We start from the raw sequence: 19320 nt of genomic DNA, 5'->3' as shown, positions 1-19320 counted from the left end.
TCACTTTTGAAATGTGGCTGCTTTCTAAACCAGCACTTCTCAACAGCAACAGTATTAACATTTGAAGCCAGATAAGTCTTTGTGTGGGGACTACCTTGTGCCTTGAAAAATGCTTAGCAGCATTTCTGGCCTCTATCCACAAGACGCCAGGAGCAACTGCCCACCCCAGTCTGACAACTCAGAATGTCTCCTGGGAGGCAAAAATCATGTACAGTTGAAAACCACGGCTCTAGAGAAAAAGAGAACCTTAGAAAATGTGAGTTTATTCATTATAATATAATAGATGTTATGAGAGCTAAGTTGTAGAATGATAAATGGATGTTGATTAGGCCTGATTTATCAACTCGTTTATTAGTCAGAATTTACTGAGCACCTACTTTGTCCCTAACAATGAGCTTGGCTATGAAAGAAAAATAACAGAAATATAGGCTATAGTTCCAGCTTTCAATTTGTAGGGTTTTGTTTGTTTGTTTGTTTGTTTTGGAGACCGGGTTTTGCTATTGTTGCCCAGGCTGGAGTGCAATGACATGATTTCGGCTCACTGCAAACTCTGCCTCCTGGGTTCAAGTGATTCTCCTGCCTCAGCCTCTCGAGTAGCTGGGATTACAGGCGCACACCACTACACCCTGCTAATTTTTGTATTTTTTAGTAGAGACGGGGTTTCGCCACGTTGGCCAGGCTGATCTTGAAGTCCTGACCTCAGGTGATCCGCCCAACCTCGGCCTCCCAAAGTGCTGGGATTACAGGTGTGAGCCACTGTGCCCAGCCCAATTTGTAGTTTTTTAAATTGAAATACTACCAATGACAACAACGTAAAGAAGAATCAGTCACTTAACCTTGTTGCTCAATCTAGGCAAATTATCCATATCATTCGCCTGTTCCTCTTCTGTAAGATGGAGCCAATGAGTGCTTATTTTGCTGGGTTGCCGTGAGAGTGTGTTGAGCTAAAGAATGTAAAAGTGCTCAGCGTGGTATTTGGCCCCTAGTGGGGTCAGGAGAGGTGGATTTCCTTTCTTTTTTCCCTCAGTTTCATTTTTTAAAGAACTGAACACCTTTCCCTGTCAGTGTCTCATTTGGTTAGGGTGACATCTGAAAGTTGTTCAGACCCTTCAAGTTCAAGATCACATACGTCTCTGCCCCCACCTCCCTACAACATCCTTCCTGGTGCGATAGTTGCTTTTAAAACATTCTTCAGTAACTTCGTTCTGTGCGCAGGACTATCCCTTTCTCCTCCGCCCCTTTGGCCGGGCAGCTCTAGGTCTCCAGCCCTGGCTCGTGAAATCAACCATCAAGAGAGGAGAGGTGCGAGGGTCAGGCAGTGCGCTGGCCAACTGAGGTCTTGGAATCAATGCTGCAGACCCACCTGGTGTTTCCCCAGAGCTTTTTTTTTTTTTTTTTTTTTTTTTTTTTTGAGAAAGGGCCTCCCTCTGTCACCCAGGCTGCAGTGTGGTAGCACGATCATAGCTCACTGCAGCCTTGGCCTCCTGGACTCAAGTGATCCTCCCACCTCTCAGTCTCCTGAGTAGCTGGGACTACAGGTACATGCCACCACGCCCAGCTAATTTTTGTATTTTTTTTCTAGAGATGGGTTTTCATTATGTTGCTCAAACTGGTCTCCAGAGCCATTGAGGGGCATTTTGAGCCCTCTTGGCCTACGAGCTGGGCTTCTGAGGACCGTGACCAGTGTTCAAGTATTAACACCCTCACAGTGCACCACTTAGAACTCCCCAAGTGATCTGTACTTTCCATGCCGTGTTTCCCCTGGTACTTTTCCCTCTGCCTAGAAGGCCCCTCTCCCATCCCTCAGCTCCTTTAGCATCCATCCTTAAAATAACTCAAATATCATCACCCTGTGAAATTCCCCCTTCCCCACTTCCACTTCAGGTAAAATGAGAGACTTCCTCCTCTTAGTTCCCTGAAACTCTATTCATTGTTCCCCAAACTTCATCAGTGCACTTGTCACACATTTTGCCATCCCCAAGGCAAAGACTATGGCTCCTTCACATCTCTTCTCTAGTGCCCACCCCGACTTCGCGCGTATAGTGTATCTTTAGCAAACGTTTGATAAACAAATGAACCAATGAAGGAGAAAATCTAAATTTTGCAGAGAACTCTGGGTCAAAGTGCCAAAAAGTAGATCACAGGTTCCTTTCGCTATGTCCAGAACAAAGCTTTCTTGATTTAGTCACAACAATGCTGAGTGAAAAAGACATGATTAATGCTGAAGACAAAATCCACATCTTGAACAGCTGGGACTATGAAACTTCCATGGTGTGTTTTGCAGAAGTGGACCGGGGGAACTTAGGACCCCATGGTTATTGGCATGCTGGCGTCCTGGGCAGGATGAATTGGCTGGTTGGTGCCAGACCCCCGTATGTCTGTACAAAGGTAGACATGTTGGTGGACCCTCAGTTTTGCTAAGGAGGATGTTAAGGTTCCTTGATGGATTAACGAAGGACCACAGAGCCTAAAATATTTCTGGAAAAAAGTTTACCAAAGACGATTTTATTTCCTTTAAGAATATGCTGTAACACTACAACTCTACAGAATAAAGTGGCACAGTTGTCTAACTAAGCCTCATTCTATAGCATAAATTATGTAAAACTTGGAATCTTTTTTTTTCTTGGAAAGAGACACTTCATAGGAATGTATGAACAGAAGCCGTGTCTGTCTTGAATGGTGGTGAGACAAGATGGTATATCCCCACGCCATTAACCCTGAGACCCAGGGCTTAAATACCATATGGAAAGGGTGAGTCAGAAGAGATGTGTAGGACAATTGAAGTATGATCATGTCATGTCAAACTTGTAATCTTAAGAAAACTAAATATCCCCCTGCCCTTTTGTTTACATGAATCCACCTAACAGATACTTTTCCTTTACCCTAAAGATAGACATCATGGCTAGGCATAGTAGCTCATACCTCAAGCCTCATTCCTTGTAATCCCAACACTTTGAGAGGTCAAGTAGGGAGGATCTCTTGAGGCCAGGAGTTCAAGACTAGCCTGGGCACCATAGTGAGATCCCATCTCTATAAAAATTTTTTTAAAAAAAGTTACCTGGCTGTGGTGCCACATGCTTGTAGTCCCTCCCAGCTACTTGGGAGGCTCCGGCAGGAGGATCACTTGAGCCCAGCAGGTTGAGGCTGCAGCGAGCCAAGATCTCGCCACTGCACACTAGCCTGGGCGACAGAGAGAGACTCCAACTCAAAAAAAAGCTAGACAGCAGCTTAGTCCTAGTCAACGTTTCACCAATTTTGACTCAGTCAAAATGGAAAGAAATCTGAGTACAGGTTCCAGACTCTGTCCTGTGTGTCCTTAAGATGAACTCGCAGTGAATGTGAGCACTCCACTTGTGGAAGGCCTTATTTTTTGATTAGCCCTAGAAAGCATAGATTCTTGTGGAACAGCAGTGGCCCTGTCTATCAGGGACGGGTTCACAAGTGTTCCGCCTGTGCATCCAGAAGGGCTCAGACTTGTTTTCATGCTTTGCTGTTGCCCCATGAAATTCTTGATTTTTGAACACTTGGCCCTGCACTTTCATTTTTCACTAAGCCCCAAAAATTCATTATGTAGCCGGTCCTGCTTCCCATCAATGATTATAGGTTTCAGCTGCATTTCAGGGAATGTGAAAGTAAATTCTCACATAATGAATTTTTGTTCTATACCCACATATCCCATGGAGGAAAATGTAGGGCAGGATCTTGCTTTGTCTCACCTACAAACTATGTGCATCTGTGGTAGATGCTTAACTCTTCTGAGCCTCTTTGTTCTCAGCTGTAAAATGGTCTGATAATATCGATTCTGTCTCAGGGGGTCGTTGTAAGGATCAAGTGAGGCAATGTCAGTGAAAGCATGCACATGGCGAATTGTGGAACTCTCACAGAAATGCCAAGCATTCTTCCCTTAGGTGGGACAGGTCAGGGAGACACCAAACAGAAGATTCCAAGAGGCCTCTGAGGAGTCTGATCTGACCTCATCACTATTCTGCTGCTCCTCAAATCAATCTCACAGTGCAGCCCAAGCCATTTCCAAAAACAGCTATGCTCATGTCACTGCCCTGCTTAAAACCCCTCAATGGACCCCCTTTGCCCTTAGGGATGGGGTGGGGGTCTTGTAACCCTGACTGTGGACCCTGAAATATAAGTCTCTCTTATATTAAAAGAGGCTCCAAATTTTTAAAAAATACCCTAAATAAATGGTATATAAAGGCAACACAAAGATAGTATTTTTTAAAAGAGGTGTTTCGCCCTAAAGCAAATGGATGGTCTAAGGGCATTGTTCAACTTGCCTTCAAGACCCAAGAGACTGAGCACCTTGACGGAGGCAACCAGGTCCTCTCCCAGGACCTAGAACAATCCCTGGCATGGAGTGGGTATGAAAGAGATGTTAAAGGCTAGACTTGGAGGCAGGCAGAGCTGGAGGTCATATCTTCCCCTGCCACCTCTTAGGGCTGTGACCTGGAGCAAGTCACCCAGCCTCATTTTCTCTCATGATTATTGTGAGGATTAAATAAGGCAAGTGCATGGAAGTGCCTGTGACAGTGCCTAACACAGGGTAAGAAGCTATTGTGTGGTAGGTACTATTCAATGAATTGTAGGATCTAGAGCTCAATGTATCAGTATCAATGACCTTACTAAAACAGTTTGTATTTATGGAACCCTTTTATTGTGTAATGAATCAACATTTTGTGCACTAATAATACACAAATGAGCTATAAAGTGGTCAAGATTAGTATTGTTAAGTTTCTCTAATGACTATATTTGAAACCTCTAAAAGTAATTCAATTTCAGGTTCTGATTTGGGCTGCTCTGCCATTTTCACACCTCTTACTTGTAGATGGTTTTCTAAGGAATGTTTAAAACTGAGAACACTGTGGATCACCTCAATTAAAAAACGGAAACTCCCTTTTCAACTTACCTTTCTACACCCTAATTCAGTTCCCTAGAAGGTTTCATGCCCTTTGTTTTTATAGTGCTGTTTTGTAGTTTGTTTTTGTTTTTCTGGAAAGGTAATTCCTAGATGAAATGTGGGGGCACTGCTTTATGTTTTAAATACAACCACTTGGGGTTCTCTTCTAGAGAATACCCAGGGATCTCAGGGTAAGGCATTTCTTCCCATAATCCCTCCCAGTGGCCCCATTTAGCCATTTCGAAGACATAGACCCATTAATCTGTGTAAAGCCATTCACACCCTATTGTATACATTGTATACACACCATTTTGTATACATTGTTTTTCCCAGAGGGTTGATGGACTCCTGGAGGTCCTCCCATGGTATTCTTAAGGATGAGCCTTCTAAGCCAGATGGATGGTCTTAAAAATAAAAGGAAAGGATGAATGGTCTCAGGATAAGAATTCCTACCCTTAGATATTAATTGCTAGTAAAAGCTTAATATATGCTCCTGCTCCTCCACCTTCCCAGTGGACTTGCATTTTAACAGGGAGAAATTTGGCCCAACCGAAGGGACTCAAATCGTACTGGTGGAATTTGAATATCAGGCCCTAGCAACTAGTATGCAGTAGGGAAATTTGGGGCCAGGGAAAAACTGTTAGTTATTATTTATTTATTTGTGGTATGTTTACTTTTTTGGAATTTTCATACACAATTATGACCCAGTACCAAGTAACTCCCCAGCCGTTATATCCAGATTTAATAGCTGGAATCCTAAACAAAGTTTATAAACCAAGATTGTAAACATATGAATAGAGATAACCCAAAGGTTAACACCCTGCTGTTTTACAGGATGAAGAATCATATTATATCAGTGAAGTGGAAGCCTATCTGACCATCTCAGATCCAGGTTAGTAATTACAGAATGCCTGTTCTACCAGCCATGACGCTGTTTCTGGTTAGCTCACCTTTCATCCCATTGAATCTGCACATGTTTGATGCTGCTGTTTTTTTGTTTTGTTTTTTTTTTTTTGAGATGGAGTCTTGCTCTGTTTCCCAGGCTGGAGTGTAGTGGCACGATCTCATCTCCCTGCCACTTCTGCCTCCCGGGTTCAAGCGATTATCCTGTCTCAGCCTCCCAAGTAGCTGGGATTACAGGCGTGTGCCACCACACCCAGCTAATTTTTGTATTTTTAGTAGAGATGGGATTTCACCACATTGGCGAGACTGGTCTCGAATGCCCACCTCAGTCTCACATAGTGCTGGGATTACAGGTGTGAGCCACTGCACCCGGCCGATGCTGCTTTTAAGGAACAGACTGAGAAAGCAGCCAGCAATGTGATTTTGGGGGCCTTTACTATGCCTCTGTGTGCTGTAATTTGCCCATCTGCTCATAAAGGAGGCTGGACTAGATTACGTCAGAGATCATGATTGGCGACAATAAAGAGTTTAGTGGCTTTTTGACAGATTTGCTGTCGATAGTGCAGCTTATTCTATTCTCTGGGAATCATACATTCGTTCTACTAAAATGTAGTTAGTGCCTGCTAGATGCCAAGCCCTGTGTTAGGCACTGGGGATCCATAATTTTTCAAACGAATAGTTCTTACCCTCTTGGAGTTTACATTCTAGAAGAGGAAGAGGACAACACCACATTAAATGATAATACAGTACCCCCCCCCCACCTTATTCACGGTTTCACTTTTCATGGTTGGTGCAAAAACAGGTGAATACAGTACAATTAGAGTTTCTGAGAGAGAGAGCTCACATGCACATCACTTTTGTTATAGTGTGACAAGTTTTCTATGTTATCATTAGCTATTGTTTTTAATATCTTACTGTGAACAATTTATGCATTAAACTTCATCACAGGTATATATGTATACGCAGGAAAAAAACATAGTATATCTAGAGTTCAGTATACACTGGTTGGCTTCAGGCATACACTGGTACACTGGGGGTCTTGGGATGTATCCCCCAAGGATAAGGGGAACTCCTGTGCTCTGTTAAGTAGTGATAAGTTCTTTTTTTTTTTCTGAGACAGTCTCACTCTGTCGCCCAGGCTGGAGTGCAGTGATTTGGTCTCAGCTCACCGCAATCTCTGCCTCCCAGGATCAAGCGATTCTCCTGCATCAGGCTCCTCAGTAGCTGGGATTACAGACACCTGTCACCACGCCTGGCTAATTTTTGTATTTTTAGTAGAGACGGGGTTTCTCCACGTCGGTCAGCCTGGTTTCAAACACCTGACATCAGGTGATCCATGCACCTCGGCCTCCCAAAGTGCTGGGATTATAGGCGTGAGCCACTGCACCTGGCCAAGTAGTGATAAATTCTATGAACAAACACAAGCAGGGGGAGTGGAGAGGAATCGAAAGCTATTTTAGGTGGGACATTAGGGAAGCCCTCAGAGGAGAAAGGCCCTCTCTGAAGACGTGAAGTTTGAGCAGAGAGATTCAGCTCTTTGGGGGTATCTGGGCCTAGGGAAGCTCTTTCCAGATGGCAGGAAGAACAGATGCACAGGCCCTAAGGGGTGAGCTGGCTAGTGTGTTCAAGGACCTGCAGAGTTCTAGTGTGCCCGGAGAGAGAACAAGCAGTGGATGGGGTCAAGGGACAGACAGCCAGGTCAGAGCATGTAGGGCCAGTGGGCAAGGCAAGGGTCAGGACTTTGGACCTTATTCTAAAGCGTGAAAGGATGCCACCGAGGGGTCTCGGGGAAAGAGGAAAATGATACCTCAGATTTACATTTATAAAGGTTCACTTTGGTTGCTGTGTGGAGAATGACTCGTAGTGGGGTGAACTCAGAGAACTACAGTGTTCACTTCCAGAGAAGCAAAGCTCCCACTCACACAAGATGTCTCTCAGAGGCCTCAAATGTTTCCCTGCGAAGTTAAATAACCTTTATTTGTTTGTATGCCCCTGTGGCAGGTACCGTACTAAGAGTTTTCATGTCTGTTTTCTCCTTTTCAAAGCTCTATCCTTTGACTAGCTTAAACATTATTTTACCAATTAAGGAATTTATGCCAAAGAAACTTACCAAGAAATGAAAATGTGGAGTAATGTCTACTTAAAATATCAGCTATATTGTATTGATACGTTCAGGGAGATTTGCCAATGATTGTTTGTTAAATGTAAGTAAGATAGCATAGTTGACAACTCATTTTCATATATGTTAATTCACTTAGACCTGTCTCCTCAGTTAGGATAGAGAATAAATATTGTGAGTGCTAACATAAATTAGCTAATGTTATCAATAGGTACAGACTAGATTTTAGCCGGCAATAGAGTAGAAATCTCTCAAGAGGCAGGGGAGTCCGGGTGCAGTGGTTCACGCCTGTAATACTAGCACTTTGGGAGGCTGAGTGGGCAGATCACCTGAGGTCCAGGATTCGAGACCAGCCTGGCCAACATGGCAAAATCCTGTCTCTACTAGAAATACAAAAAAAAAAAAAAAAATTAGCCCGGTGTGGTGGCAGGTGCCTATAATTCCAGCTACTCGGGAGTCTGAGGCAGGAGAATTGCTTGAACCCAGGAGGCAGAGGTTGCAGTGAGCCAAGATCTCACCACTGCACTCCAGCCTGGGCAACAGAGTGAGACTGTCTCAAAAAAAACAAACAAACAAACAAAAAAAACAAGGCAGGGGAAGTCTGATCAAAAATTAATTTAGAGGCCGAGGGTGTAGGAAAATCAATTCTAGGTCTTGATCCTAAAGGCTGAGCAGGAGCTTAAGGAGTCACAGTCATGATGATTTTCATGTTAGTGGGGGTATTAAGAATAGTAATCAGTTGTAATCACAGTAGTGACAGTTGTAATGTTAGTGAGGGTGGTAGTAGCAGACTACCCAGGATATAACACATGATCCGGTAGTGTACACAGATAATTCAGTACATTGTGTAGGGCATTTGCATGTACAGACGCTGGCATTAATGCCACCTTGTTAATTCATCATGGGACTATTCCTTACTGTAACTGCTAAGCGGACCAGACAGTTGGGTCCTCTGGCCAGTGAAATGTCTACCATTCAAGAAGCTGTAGTATAGTCAGAGGGTGCTTAGTAAGCATGGAATTAGAGAAAATGGAGTTCATTGTGTGATTAATTATTTTTATTTATTTATTTATTTATTTATTTTTGAGACAGAGTCTCGCTCTGTTGCCCAGGTTGGAGTGCAGTGGCACAATCTCACCTTACTGCAACCTCAATCTTTCGGGTTCAAGCGATTCTCCTGCCTCAGCCTCCCTGAGTAGCTGGGATTACATGCGCCCACCTCCACTCCCGGCTAGTTTTTGTATTTTTAGTAGAGACAGTGTTTCACCATGTTGGCCAGGCTGGTCTCAAACTCCAGACCTCAAGTGATCTGCCCGCCTCAGCCTCCCAAAATGCTGGGATTACAGGCGTGAACCACCATGCCCGGCCTATTTATTTATTAATTTTAGAGACAGTCTTGCTGTGTGTCCCAGGCTGGAGTGCAGTGGCATGATCATAGGTCACTGCAATCTCAAACTCCTGGGCTCAAATGATCCTCCCACCTCAGCCTCCCAAGTACTTGGGACCACAGGTGTGTGCCACCATGCCTGGCCTCAATTATTAAAATGTTTAACTTCATCTGCCTTGAAGCCTCCACTTCCTTGAACAGGGTGTACCTGTCATAAGAGAGGGACAGTCCTTGGGCAGTTTTCTCTCCCCAGGCGGCACTCAGAAGGGAAGAGATGGGCCTCTCCCTTCTCTCTGTTTCTGTGGATGGATGCAACAACCCTTCCTAATGAGTTCTTTTTTTTTTTTTTTTCTGAGACGGAGTTTCACTCTTGTTGCCCAGGCTGGAGTGCAATGGCACAATCTCGGCTCACCACAACCTCCACCTCCCAAGTTCAAGCGATTCTCCTGCCTCAGCCTCCCAAGTAGCTGGGATTTCAGGCATGTGCCACCATGCCTGGCTAATTTTGTATTCTTAGTAGAGACGGGGTTTCTCTATGTTGGTCAGGCTGGTCTTGAACTCCCGAACTCAGGTGATCCGCCCGCCTCAGCCTCCCAAAGTGCTGGGATTACAAGCATGAGCCACCGCACCTGGCCCCTAGTGAGTTCTTGACCCTGCTCGTCTAATACATTCAGCCTGGTGGTAGGCAAGTGCTTCATTTGCTGACTGCATGTCCCTTTACTGATTCATTAAGGGTTCTGTGACTTTCTAAGTCTCAGAAAGCAATCTTCTCTTTTCTCTACAATTTTGGGGGCACCTCTCTATAGCCCCCAAGTACTGACTAGTTCCCACCCACTCTGTCCCCAATGATTTAAAATAACCAAAGAACACATTCTCAAAAGTTCTCATTTCAGTGTTTGTGCATTCCAGTTTATGTGAGGTGTCTCCCTTATACCCCAAACAGAGCAGCCGAAAAAATCTCCAAACCGCACCAGGGTGTTTTTTCATGGGGAGAAGGTGGCAGAACCCCCAGAGAGCCCCTTGGAAGGAAGGCCATTTAGCTGCGCACAGGCAGCCTGGCCACAGCTGGAGCTCAGTGGATACCTGTCAGGACTCTTATGCATCTATCTGTCACCTTTTCAGAGACGATTTACCAAGGAATCAAACATGCGGTGGTGATGTTCCAGACAGCGGTTGGGCATTCCTTCAAGTGCGTGAGTGAACAGAGCCTCCAGCTGTCAGCCCACCTGCAGCTGAAAACAACCAATGTCCAACTTCAAGCCTTTGATTTTGAAGATGACCACTTTGGAAATGGTAAGTTAAGGGTCGATCAGGTTGCAAACATCCACTTTAGAGACCCCAGGGTAGATCCAAATTGTTTTCTGTCTGTAGCTGTGGAAGGAGCAACCATGAGCTTCCTGGGACAGTGTGATTCCACACAGCTCACAGGGCCAGGCTCCTCTGGCCACCTCAGAATCAGGCACCTGCACCCACCCAGTCACGGCTGTCCTGCAGCAGGTTACATTCTCTTCGACTCACACACATTCTTACTCATTTAAACACTCACGCACTCAATCAAAACAACAGAAAATACCACCTGCAACTTCCCTTTATGTCCTGTTGGGTGTAAATTCAGATATGTTTGGAGAACACTTTAAAGATCCTGAGTATCAGTAATGTGTAAAATCGAGATTTCAGAATAGTTTCTTCCCCTCCTGCAGAGGGGAAAGAGCAAGATGCAGCAATTCAAGATAGAAGGAAACTCTGTTGGAGCCCCTCGTCTCAATCACAAGCTGTTGGAGCCCCTCGTCTCAGTTATAAGCTGTCGCACCCAACAGTGTTTCCTCATAGTTGGTTTTAGTTTCCCTCTAATTCTGCTTTGAGTTCTGACCATCACAGGCAGAGCTTGCCTGATGACTGCCTAGGAGGAAAACAGGTCCCTGGGCAAGGGCCAGGAACAGACCAGGGTGACTTTCCAGAAAAGCCCTCTTCTCCCTTCCTGGAACACATTGTTACAAGGATTTCTGCATATGACCAGGAGAGTCAGATACCAGAAAACACCCTCTTCTCCCTTCCAGGAAAACAGTGTTATGAGGATTTCTACGTATAACCAGGAGGGTCATGTACTTCGATTTATAAAACATCCCTCTCATAATAACTAAAAAACGTGATGAGTACTTCCCAGTTATCAAAAATAGATTTAGCTAGAAGTTTAGCCGTAGTTTAAATGTCTACAATATGAATCTGGTTTTGCTTTGGGTTCCATCATGAAATTGCAGATGGGTGTAGCAGAAAACTTCTCCTCATGTACTCAGTGGGAAGCATTTGGCAGAGGAAGGACGGGGCGTTGCTTGCCTTGGGTCCCCTGGTTTCTGTAGGCTTTGTTGGAGTCCCACAGTCGTATAAAAATTTGCCAGTAGAGGTTGGCCCCATTTGTCATCCACTCTCAAAACTGCTAGTGTTGAAAAACTATTTCTTTCTTTTACAATCATTATGAAGGTTTGAAAAACTTCTGTAATCGTGTGATCTTAAAAAAAGGTACACACTTGCTCTTCTTCCCCTTCAGAACCTCTATGAAGCAGGAAGTGATCAGGTCTGGGAAACCTCTTAGTGGCAGAGGTAGGAAATAAAACCTTTCAGCAGTGCACGCCAGTGTTCACAGGGATGCATAGAAAAGCTCGCTTGTCTTTACATTTTTTTTTCTTAAAACCATCATTAATTGGATAGTTTTCCAAACAACAGACTTCAGAGTTCTCCTTAACTCCTCTCCCTCCAGCACCCTCTCATACAAGTAGTCACAAAGCCCTAACAATTCCACTTCCAAAATGTTCCCCTTGTTCTCCCACTTTCACCCTGTCAACTCAACGCCATCTTCTTAGTCTTTGCACTTCAAATTTCACTAAAGATGCTCAAATGTGAAGAGGTATGTCATTCTGTAAACAGGATTTTCTACTAGAGAGTAAGAGAAGGGGGAAAAGAGGAGCAAGTTACCATACCATATGGTGTTTAAAAGATACATGTGCAAAGGGTTATGGGAGCCCAGAGGAAGTTGTGATTGACAGCATTGGTGATGAGAGGGTGGACTAAAGAAGTCTTGATTGATGGGGTTGGAAGAACTGGAGAGGAATCCAGCAAGTGTCAAAGCTGAGCCTTGTAAAACATAATGGTCATCCCAAACAGTAGACTCCTGACTCCTAAAATCTCCTCCTCCCTAAAATCCTGGAACCTGCAAACATTGTTTTTTGTTTATTGAGTTTTAGGGTTTTTGCTGTCCTTTCCTTTTGCTGTTTATTATGCTGATTTAGGAGCCCCAAGCTATCTGAGCAGCCCCTTTAAGAAACACAGAGTTAGGGCTGGGCGCGTTGGCTGACTCCTGTAATCCCAGCACTTTGGGAGGCCAAGGCAGGTGGATCACTTGAGGCCAGGACTTTGAGACCAGCCTGGCCAACATAGCAAAACCCCATGTCTACTAAACATACAAAAAATTAGCCCAGCATGGTGGCACTTGCCTGGAATCCCAGCTACTCGGGAGGCTGAGGGATAAAAATCACTTGAAATTAGGAGGCAGAGGTTGCAGTGAGCCGAGATTGTGTCACTGCATTCTGGCCTGGGTGACACAGTGAGACTCTATCTCAAACTATTACTAGAGTTGGAGAATATGGCTCCGGGAATTACTCTAGCTTGAGAGTCAAGACATAACTCTGATCACAACCCTCTAGGCCAAACTAGCATTTTCTCAAAGTTGGATCTGCCTGGAAGCAGCATCAGAATCCCACCAGCCCCAGCTCAGACCCACTGAATTATCATTTCTTGGGCATGTGTCTGGGGATCTGCAATTTAATAAGCTCCGCAACTAATTACCAGTGCTACACGTGTCAGATCCACTGTATTGACCCTTTCCCTCTTGTTTTCACCCACTGTTGTCTGAGCCCCAACAGCTCCATCTCCCCCTCCGTCTTCTTCTCTCCAAAGCTGAGGCAGATGTGGCAGTGCCACTTCCCAGCATTTGTGGCCAGTCTGTAACACTTGTTACTCTGACTTCAATTACAGCGGATGAATGCTTCAGTGACAGAAACAGGAGAGAAATCCCTGTGGCCATGGGCCTGAGTATCACAGGACTGCTTGTCATTTTGCTAACCGCATGTCTGGTGGCCAGAAAGAGGCCCAGTAGAGGATATGAACGCATATAAAGCCCCACTTTCTTCAAAATGTGCAAAGTTAAGGTCTTGGGAATTCCAGCATCATATTCAGCCTGAAGTGAAAGGATTGACCTGTCTCGCTGCCTGTTGCACCCTCCTGAGCTGATTAGGAAACCTAACTTTCCACCAAAGGGCTACCGCAGTGCTAAGAAACGGCACCTCCCCCACTTCCTCCTGTTGCTTTGGGGAGGCCGTGCCAGGTGTGCTTGACGCCCTCTGCCATACCTGAATATACAGTGCTGGCTTCCGGAATTAGGGGCAATAGGCAGAGACATGAGCGGGGTGCTTGTGAAAAGGGAGAAAGCAAAAACCCAGAGGGAGAACTGTGGGGAAGACATTTACAAATTGACTGATTTTTCTTATACATTTTCAAGAGTCCTGATTTTCAGTTTTTAAAAACATTACTTTAAAAAAACCAATGCATTTCAAAGTTGATTACAAAATGATTTTAAACTCCTGGATTTCACCCAAATTTGGTTTACTTAAATTATAGATGATCTTAATATACTTTTTTTAAAAAAAAAACATATCCTACTCTATTGCAATGTATTATCAGTTTAAAAAATTAGGAAACTGCGTATTTCACTTTTTAAATTTAAAGCACATATCAAAAATCATGGCAAAAAAGGAGGGGCTCAATAAATGTTAGCTCTTCAGTTCCTTCAACTTCATGTGTTGTCTGCCTTCTTAGCTACTTTCTTCCTGGTTTGTCAGCTTTTCTTTGATGCTGTTTTATTCTTGTAAATGTGTCCATTTGGACCATTGCAGGAGAGGAGGGAGGCAGAGCAGGGAAACAATCTGGAATGGCAAGCAGGAAGAGGTAGCCCTGCCTGGAGGATCACTCATTTCCCTTTTACGCAAACATTCACCGAAAGCAGTACATTCCTGATGCGGGACGGTTGATATCTGAGGGAAAAATTCTATTAAAATATGGCTTAGGATGTTATTCATGGTTTCCTATTACATTGATGGGGGTTTTTCATTCAGAGAAAAGGGAGAGGAATGTTCTTATTTGATTCTACTGACTGGAAGTTTTCTTGTTTTTCCAAATTTTCCGGAGGTGCCATTCGTTATTTTTAACATGACGTTTATGAAATTTGGCAACAACTCTAAAACTACTGCTTACTTAGGAAATGTACTGACTGTCCCAGGAGGCATTTTTGCTCTCCTTGTTTTCTTAGAAGTGGGGCTGTGGGGAGGGCACATCGCAGCTTCAAAAGAGCACTAACAGCCCCTGAAGACATCCAGAGTGTCAGGAGATGTCTGTTTCCCTCTTAAAACAGGAGATGTTGATGACAATCTGATATGAGGACCCGGGAGTTCCCCAAAGTGACTCAGGCTTAACAGCAAGAGCTTGGCTTTGGAGAGCTGTGATCTCCTTCCACCTCCTCCTTCAAACTGGCACCTGCTGCAGGCTCCCCTGTGTCCAGTGTTAAGGGCACTTGAAAGTTCTGTAGGGCAGAGGATGAGGTGTTTATTCACCGGCCACTCACTCTTCTGCAGAATGACTAATGTAAGATTTACCTTCTAGCATGTGGAAATTTCTCCCCTAGCAGATGAAACAAGAAGCAGAATTTAAAATCAAGCATAGAGGGATATGACCACTTAAATTTAATTTTCCTCCCTACCTTCTTCAGTGAGTTCTTTTGGATGATGGCCACTGCTTGGACTCCTGCTATCTATTCCCCCCACCCCAGTACCAATTACTTTTAGAATTAATTTGAATTAGCATTCTGGTAACCACAAAAAGCAAAGGTTTCATTGGAATGGCCAGTAAATAAACACTTGGATGTGTAATTTACTCACAGTCCTGCCCACTTTCCAGGTGGAGAGCAGAGGGGGCAGTGGAGCTGGGCTCCTCACCTGCCTCCCCTCCTAACCACACACACATTCACCCTAAGAAGCCTGTGATGAGAGGGAAAAAAAATTCTGTGAACTCCTCCATTACTAAACCTGGAGGAAAAAAAAAAAAAAAGAGTGGGTTGCTTTATCTTCTTCCTTTTCCAACCTAGGAGAGTGAAAATGGCTCCGGGGAAGACTGGGAAGAATAAAGGTAGGGACAGACGGAGGTGAACTGGGGAAGCAACCCCAAAGCAGACGATCACTCCAGGCTGCAGCTAGTTTCCATGCTACGAAAAAGAGAATAGAATCCAAATATCTAACCCAAAGGGAAACATTAACTGATCTCAGATGCAATGGAAAGAAAGACCATATTTCACCCAAATGGCATCATATAGGAAATGGAGTATCTGGACTGACACACTCAAGCATGAGCAAGATGAAAACAAACTGCATGGCCACTGTGCCAAAATACTGCAGCAAAATAAGAATAGTATGAAATTAAATTAAGAAAAGGAGTGAGGCCGGGTGCGGTGGCTCACACCTATAATCCCAGCACTTTGGGAGGCCGAGGCGGGTGGATCATGAAGTCAGGAGATTGAGACCATCCTGGCTAACACGGTGAAACCCCATTTCTACTAAAAACACAAAAAATTAGCCAGGCGTGGTCACGGGTGCCTGTAGTCACAGCTACTCGGGAGGCTGAGGCAGGAGAATGGCGTCAACCCAGGAGGCAGAGCTTGCAATGAGCCCAGATCGCGCCACTGCACTCCAGCCTGGGTGACAGAGCGAAACTCCATCTCAAAAAGAAAAAAAAAGTTGTAATCCCACTTTGGGGGAGGCGGGCGGATCAGAGGTCAGAAGTCACCACCAGGTGAAACCCCTCCTCCTAAAATACAAAAATTACCGGGGTGGTGAGGGTGCCTGTAGTCCCATATCGAGGGCTGAGGCAGGAGAGAACTGAACCGGAGGCGGACTTGCGGGACCATTGCCACCGCCCTCACCCTGGCGGCATACGACTTCAAAAAAAAAAAAAAAAGGAGTGAGGGTGTATTAGTTTGCTAAGACTGTCTTAGTAACATACCACAGTCTGGATGCCTTAAATAACAGAAATGTGTATTCTCACAGTTCTGGAGGCTAGAAATTCAAGGTCAAAGTCTCAGCAGCATTGGTTTTTCTGAAACTTCTCTCCTTGGCTGTAGATGGCCTGTGCCTTCCTGTGGTCTTCCCTCTGTACCTGTCTGCATCCATATGTCCTCTTTGTGTAAGGATACCATTCATATTGGATAGAGGCCCACCCTAATGACCTCATTTTAATTTACTGACTTCTTGAAAGACCCTGTGTCCTAATACATGTTCTATGGTCCTGGAAGTTAGAGCTTCACCACGTAAATTTGGGGGCAGGGAGGGGATACAATTTAGTCCATAACAGAAAGTTAGAAATGAAAATAGTAAAATACAAAGAAAACATAATTCAAGGAACAGAAAGAAATTCCTGACAATTGCCTAATGCTGAGAATCACTTAATGTGAATTCCAGGCAATCAGAGTTTAAAGATAAGATGTTAAAATGAAATAGTAAGAAAACAAAATGAGTGTCAAAGCAATACACTACATAATGTATAGAAACAGTCAGAGGCAGAATAAATAGGGAGGAAATTATATTATTTTCACAGAGAGAATGACTGAGATCATTACAGGTAATACAGATAAACCTTATGATTAAAGCATTACAGGGAAGCTACTAGATATAGAAGCTATTCAGCCCATCCAACATAAGTATAATTGGTGCCTCTGGTGTATAGACCTCAAAAATAGAATGAAGATATATTTGAAGATTTAAGGAAATTTCCTTGAGATAAATAAGTGAAGTTGGGATTAAAAGAGCATGTCCCAAAAAAGAATTGATACCAAAAGTTTAACACTGGGATATATTAGAAACAAGCCATAAAACTTCAAACATAAAGAAGTCTTCAGGACTTTATGGAAAATAAAATAAAATCAGCTATAAAAAGGGAAAGTTAAAGTTGACTTCCAATTTCTTCACAACAACATTTAAAGCCAGCAAATAATTTCTACAATGATCTAAGAAAAAGAAAGTGTGACCCAAAAATATGAAGTATAAAGACAATAGGGAGATATTCTTTTGTTTGTTTGTTTTGAGATGGAGTCTTGCTCTGTCACCAGGCAGATATTCTTAACCATGAAATAATTCAAAGGATGCAACACAAATAAGCCCTTATAAAAAAATATTGCCTGACAATGAAATTCACCGAGAGAGGAAATGAGTCTCAATATAAACAAGGAAATAAACAGCCTTTAGGGATAGAAAAGTCATAGTAGGCCTGGCGTAGTGGCTCACACCTGTAATCCCAACTCTTTGGGAGGCTGAGGCGGGAGGATTGCTTGAGCCCAGGAGTTTAAGACTAGCCTGGGCAACATGGGGAAACCCCATCTCTACAAAAAATACAAAAATTAGCCAGGCGTGGTGGCACATGACTGTAGTCCCAAACTACTTGGAAGGCTGAGATGGGAGGATGTTGATCCATTTACATATAAAACATACTAAATCAACAATTATGGGCCTGAGAACACAAACACACCTTCACATATGTGAAATGATATTTGTACATGGTTATTCATTACAACATTATTTATAATAGCAAAATAATGAAAACAAGCCAAGGGTCCATCAATAGGGGCCAGATTTTAAAACTGTGATTCATCCCACAATGGAATCCTATACAGCTACAAGAAGAATGAGGATGCTATGTATGTTTAAGGAAATAGTTCCAAAATATATTATATCAAAAAAGCATAGTGCATAATAGTATATTCATTATTGTTCTATCTGCACAAAGAAACATCAGAAATATAAACAAGAACTAAGGAAAGTAATCATCTAATGGGGACAGGGAGAACTAAGAAGAAGGGGCAAGGGTAGAAGTGAAACTTCTCAATGTACAGCATCTTGTATTATTTTGACTTTTTAAATCATATGAATGTGTTAAATAGTCAGAACATTTTTTTTTTCTTTTTTTGAGTCAGAGTCATGCTCTGTCTCCCATGCTGCAGTGCAGTGGCATGATCTTGGCTCACTGCAAGCTCCGCCTCCTGGGTTCACGCCATTCTTCTGCCTCAGCCTCCCAAGCAGCTGGGACTACAGGAGCCTGCCACCACGCCCGTTTTTTTTTTTTTTTTTTTTTTTCTTCATATTTTTAGTAGAGATGGGGTTTCACTGTGTTAGCCAGAATGATCTCGATCTCCTGACCTCGTGATCTGCCCAACTCAGCCTCCCAAAGTGCTGGGATTACAGGCGTGAGCCACCACGCCCGGCCAATCAGAACACATTTTAAAGACTACAGGAGTGATAGTTATCAAATAGAACTGAAGTATCATAAACCTGGACAATGGATCAAGGTCAAAGATTGTTTCCTTAAGTTGAAATAGTGACCAAAACATTCACACAAGGGCTTGGGGGGTGGCTGCTGGCATTGTGGGCTTCTTAATGATAAAATTTAAGCGAAAAACATCAAAAATTAATAGTTTTTAAAACATTTTTCATTTAACAGGCAATTGAAATGCATGGTACAAAAATAAGTGATAAGGTTATTATAAAATGAAATGACAGAATAAATAATTTTCCATCTATGAGAATTTCACAATAAAATCAGTTTACTTTGTAAAAAAAAAAAACCTAGACAATGTTAGAAACGGTAACATAACTATTCAAAATTTGGAGTTGGCTGGGTATAGCGTCTCACGCCTGAAACTTTGGGAGGCTGAGGTTGGAGGATCACTTGAGGCCAGGAGTTCAAGACCAGCCTGGGCAACATAGTAAGAACCCCATTTCTTCAAAAAAATTTAAAAGTAGCTGAGTGGGTTGGCATTTGCCTGTACTACTAGCTACTTGAGAAGCTGAGGTGGGAGGATGGCTAACCTCAGGAGTTTGAGGCTTCAGCGAACTATGATCGCACCACTGTACC

General features: G+C 43.5%; 1 protein-coding gene across 4 annotated transcripts in view; it reads left to right on the top strand.

Annotated features, from left to right (window-relative positions):
- Window positions 1-19320, top strand: part of LAMP3 (lysosomal associated membrane protein 3) — a 39262-nt gene that overhangs the window by 16420 nt on the left and 3522 nt on the right. For 3 of the 4 annotated variants that reach the window (XM_032171719.2, XM_058426926.1, XM_058426925.1), the window contains exons 4-6: window positions 5744-5801; window positions 10441-10611; window positions 13348-13957. In XM_032171719.2, the coding sequence (XP_032027610.1) occupies window positions 5744-5801; window positions 10441-10611; window positions 13348-13487 (369 nt within the window). In that variant the 3' untranslated portion in view covers window positions 13488-13957. Of the gene's footprint in view, window positions 1-5743; window positions 5802-10440; window positions 10612-13347; window positions 13958-19320 lie in introns of those variants that run through there. The other variant, XM_032171720.2, reaches the window with a different exon arrangement.

Source organism: Hylobates moloch, unplaced genomic scaffold (assembly GCF_009828535.3).
Source record: "Hylobates moloch isolate HMO894 unplaced genomic scaffold, HMol_V3 SCAFFOLD_13, whole genome shotgun sequence".
Lineage (NCBI taxonomy): Eukaryota > Metazoa > Chordata > Mammalia > Primates > Hylobatidae > Hylobates > Hylobates moloch.
Note: the sequence above shows the minus strand (reverse complement) of the source record. Positions and strands in the feature narration are given on the sequence as shown.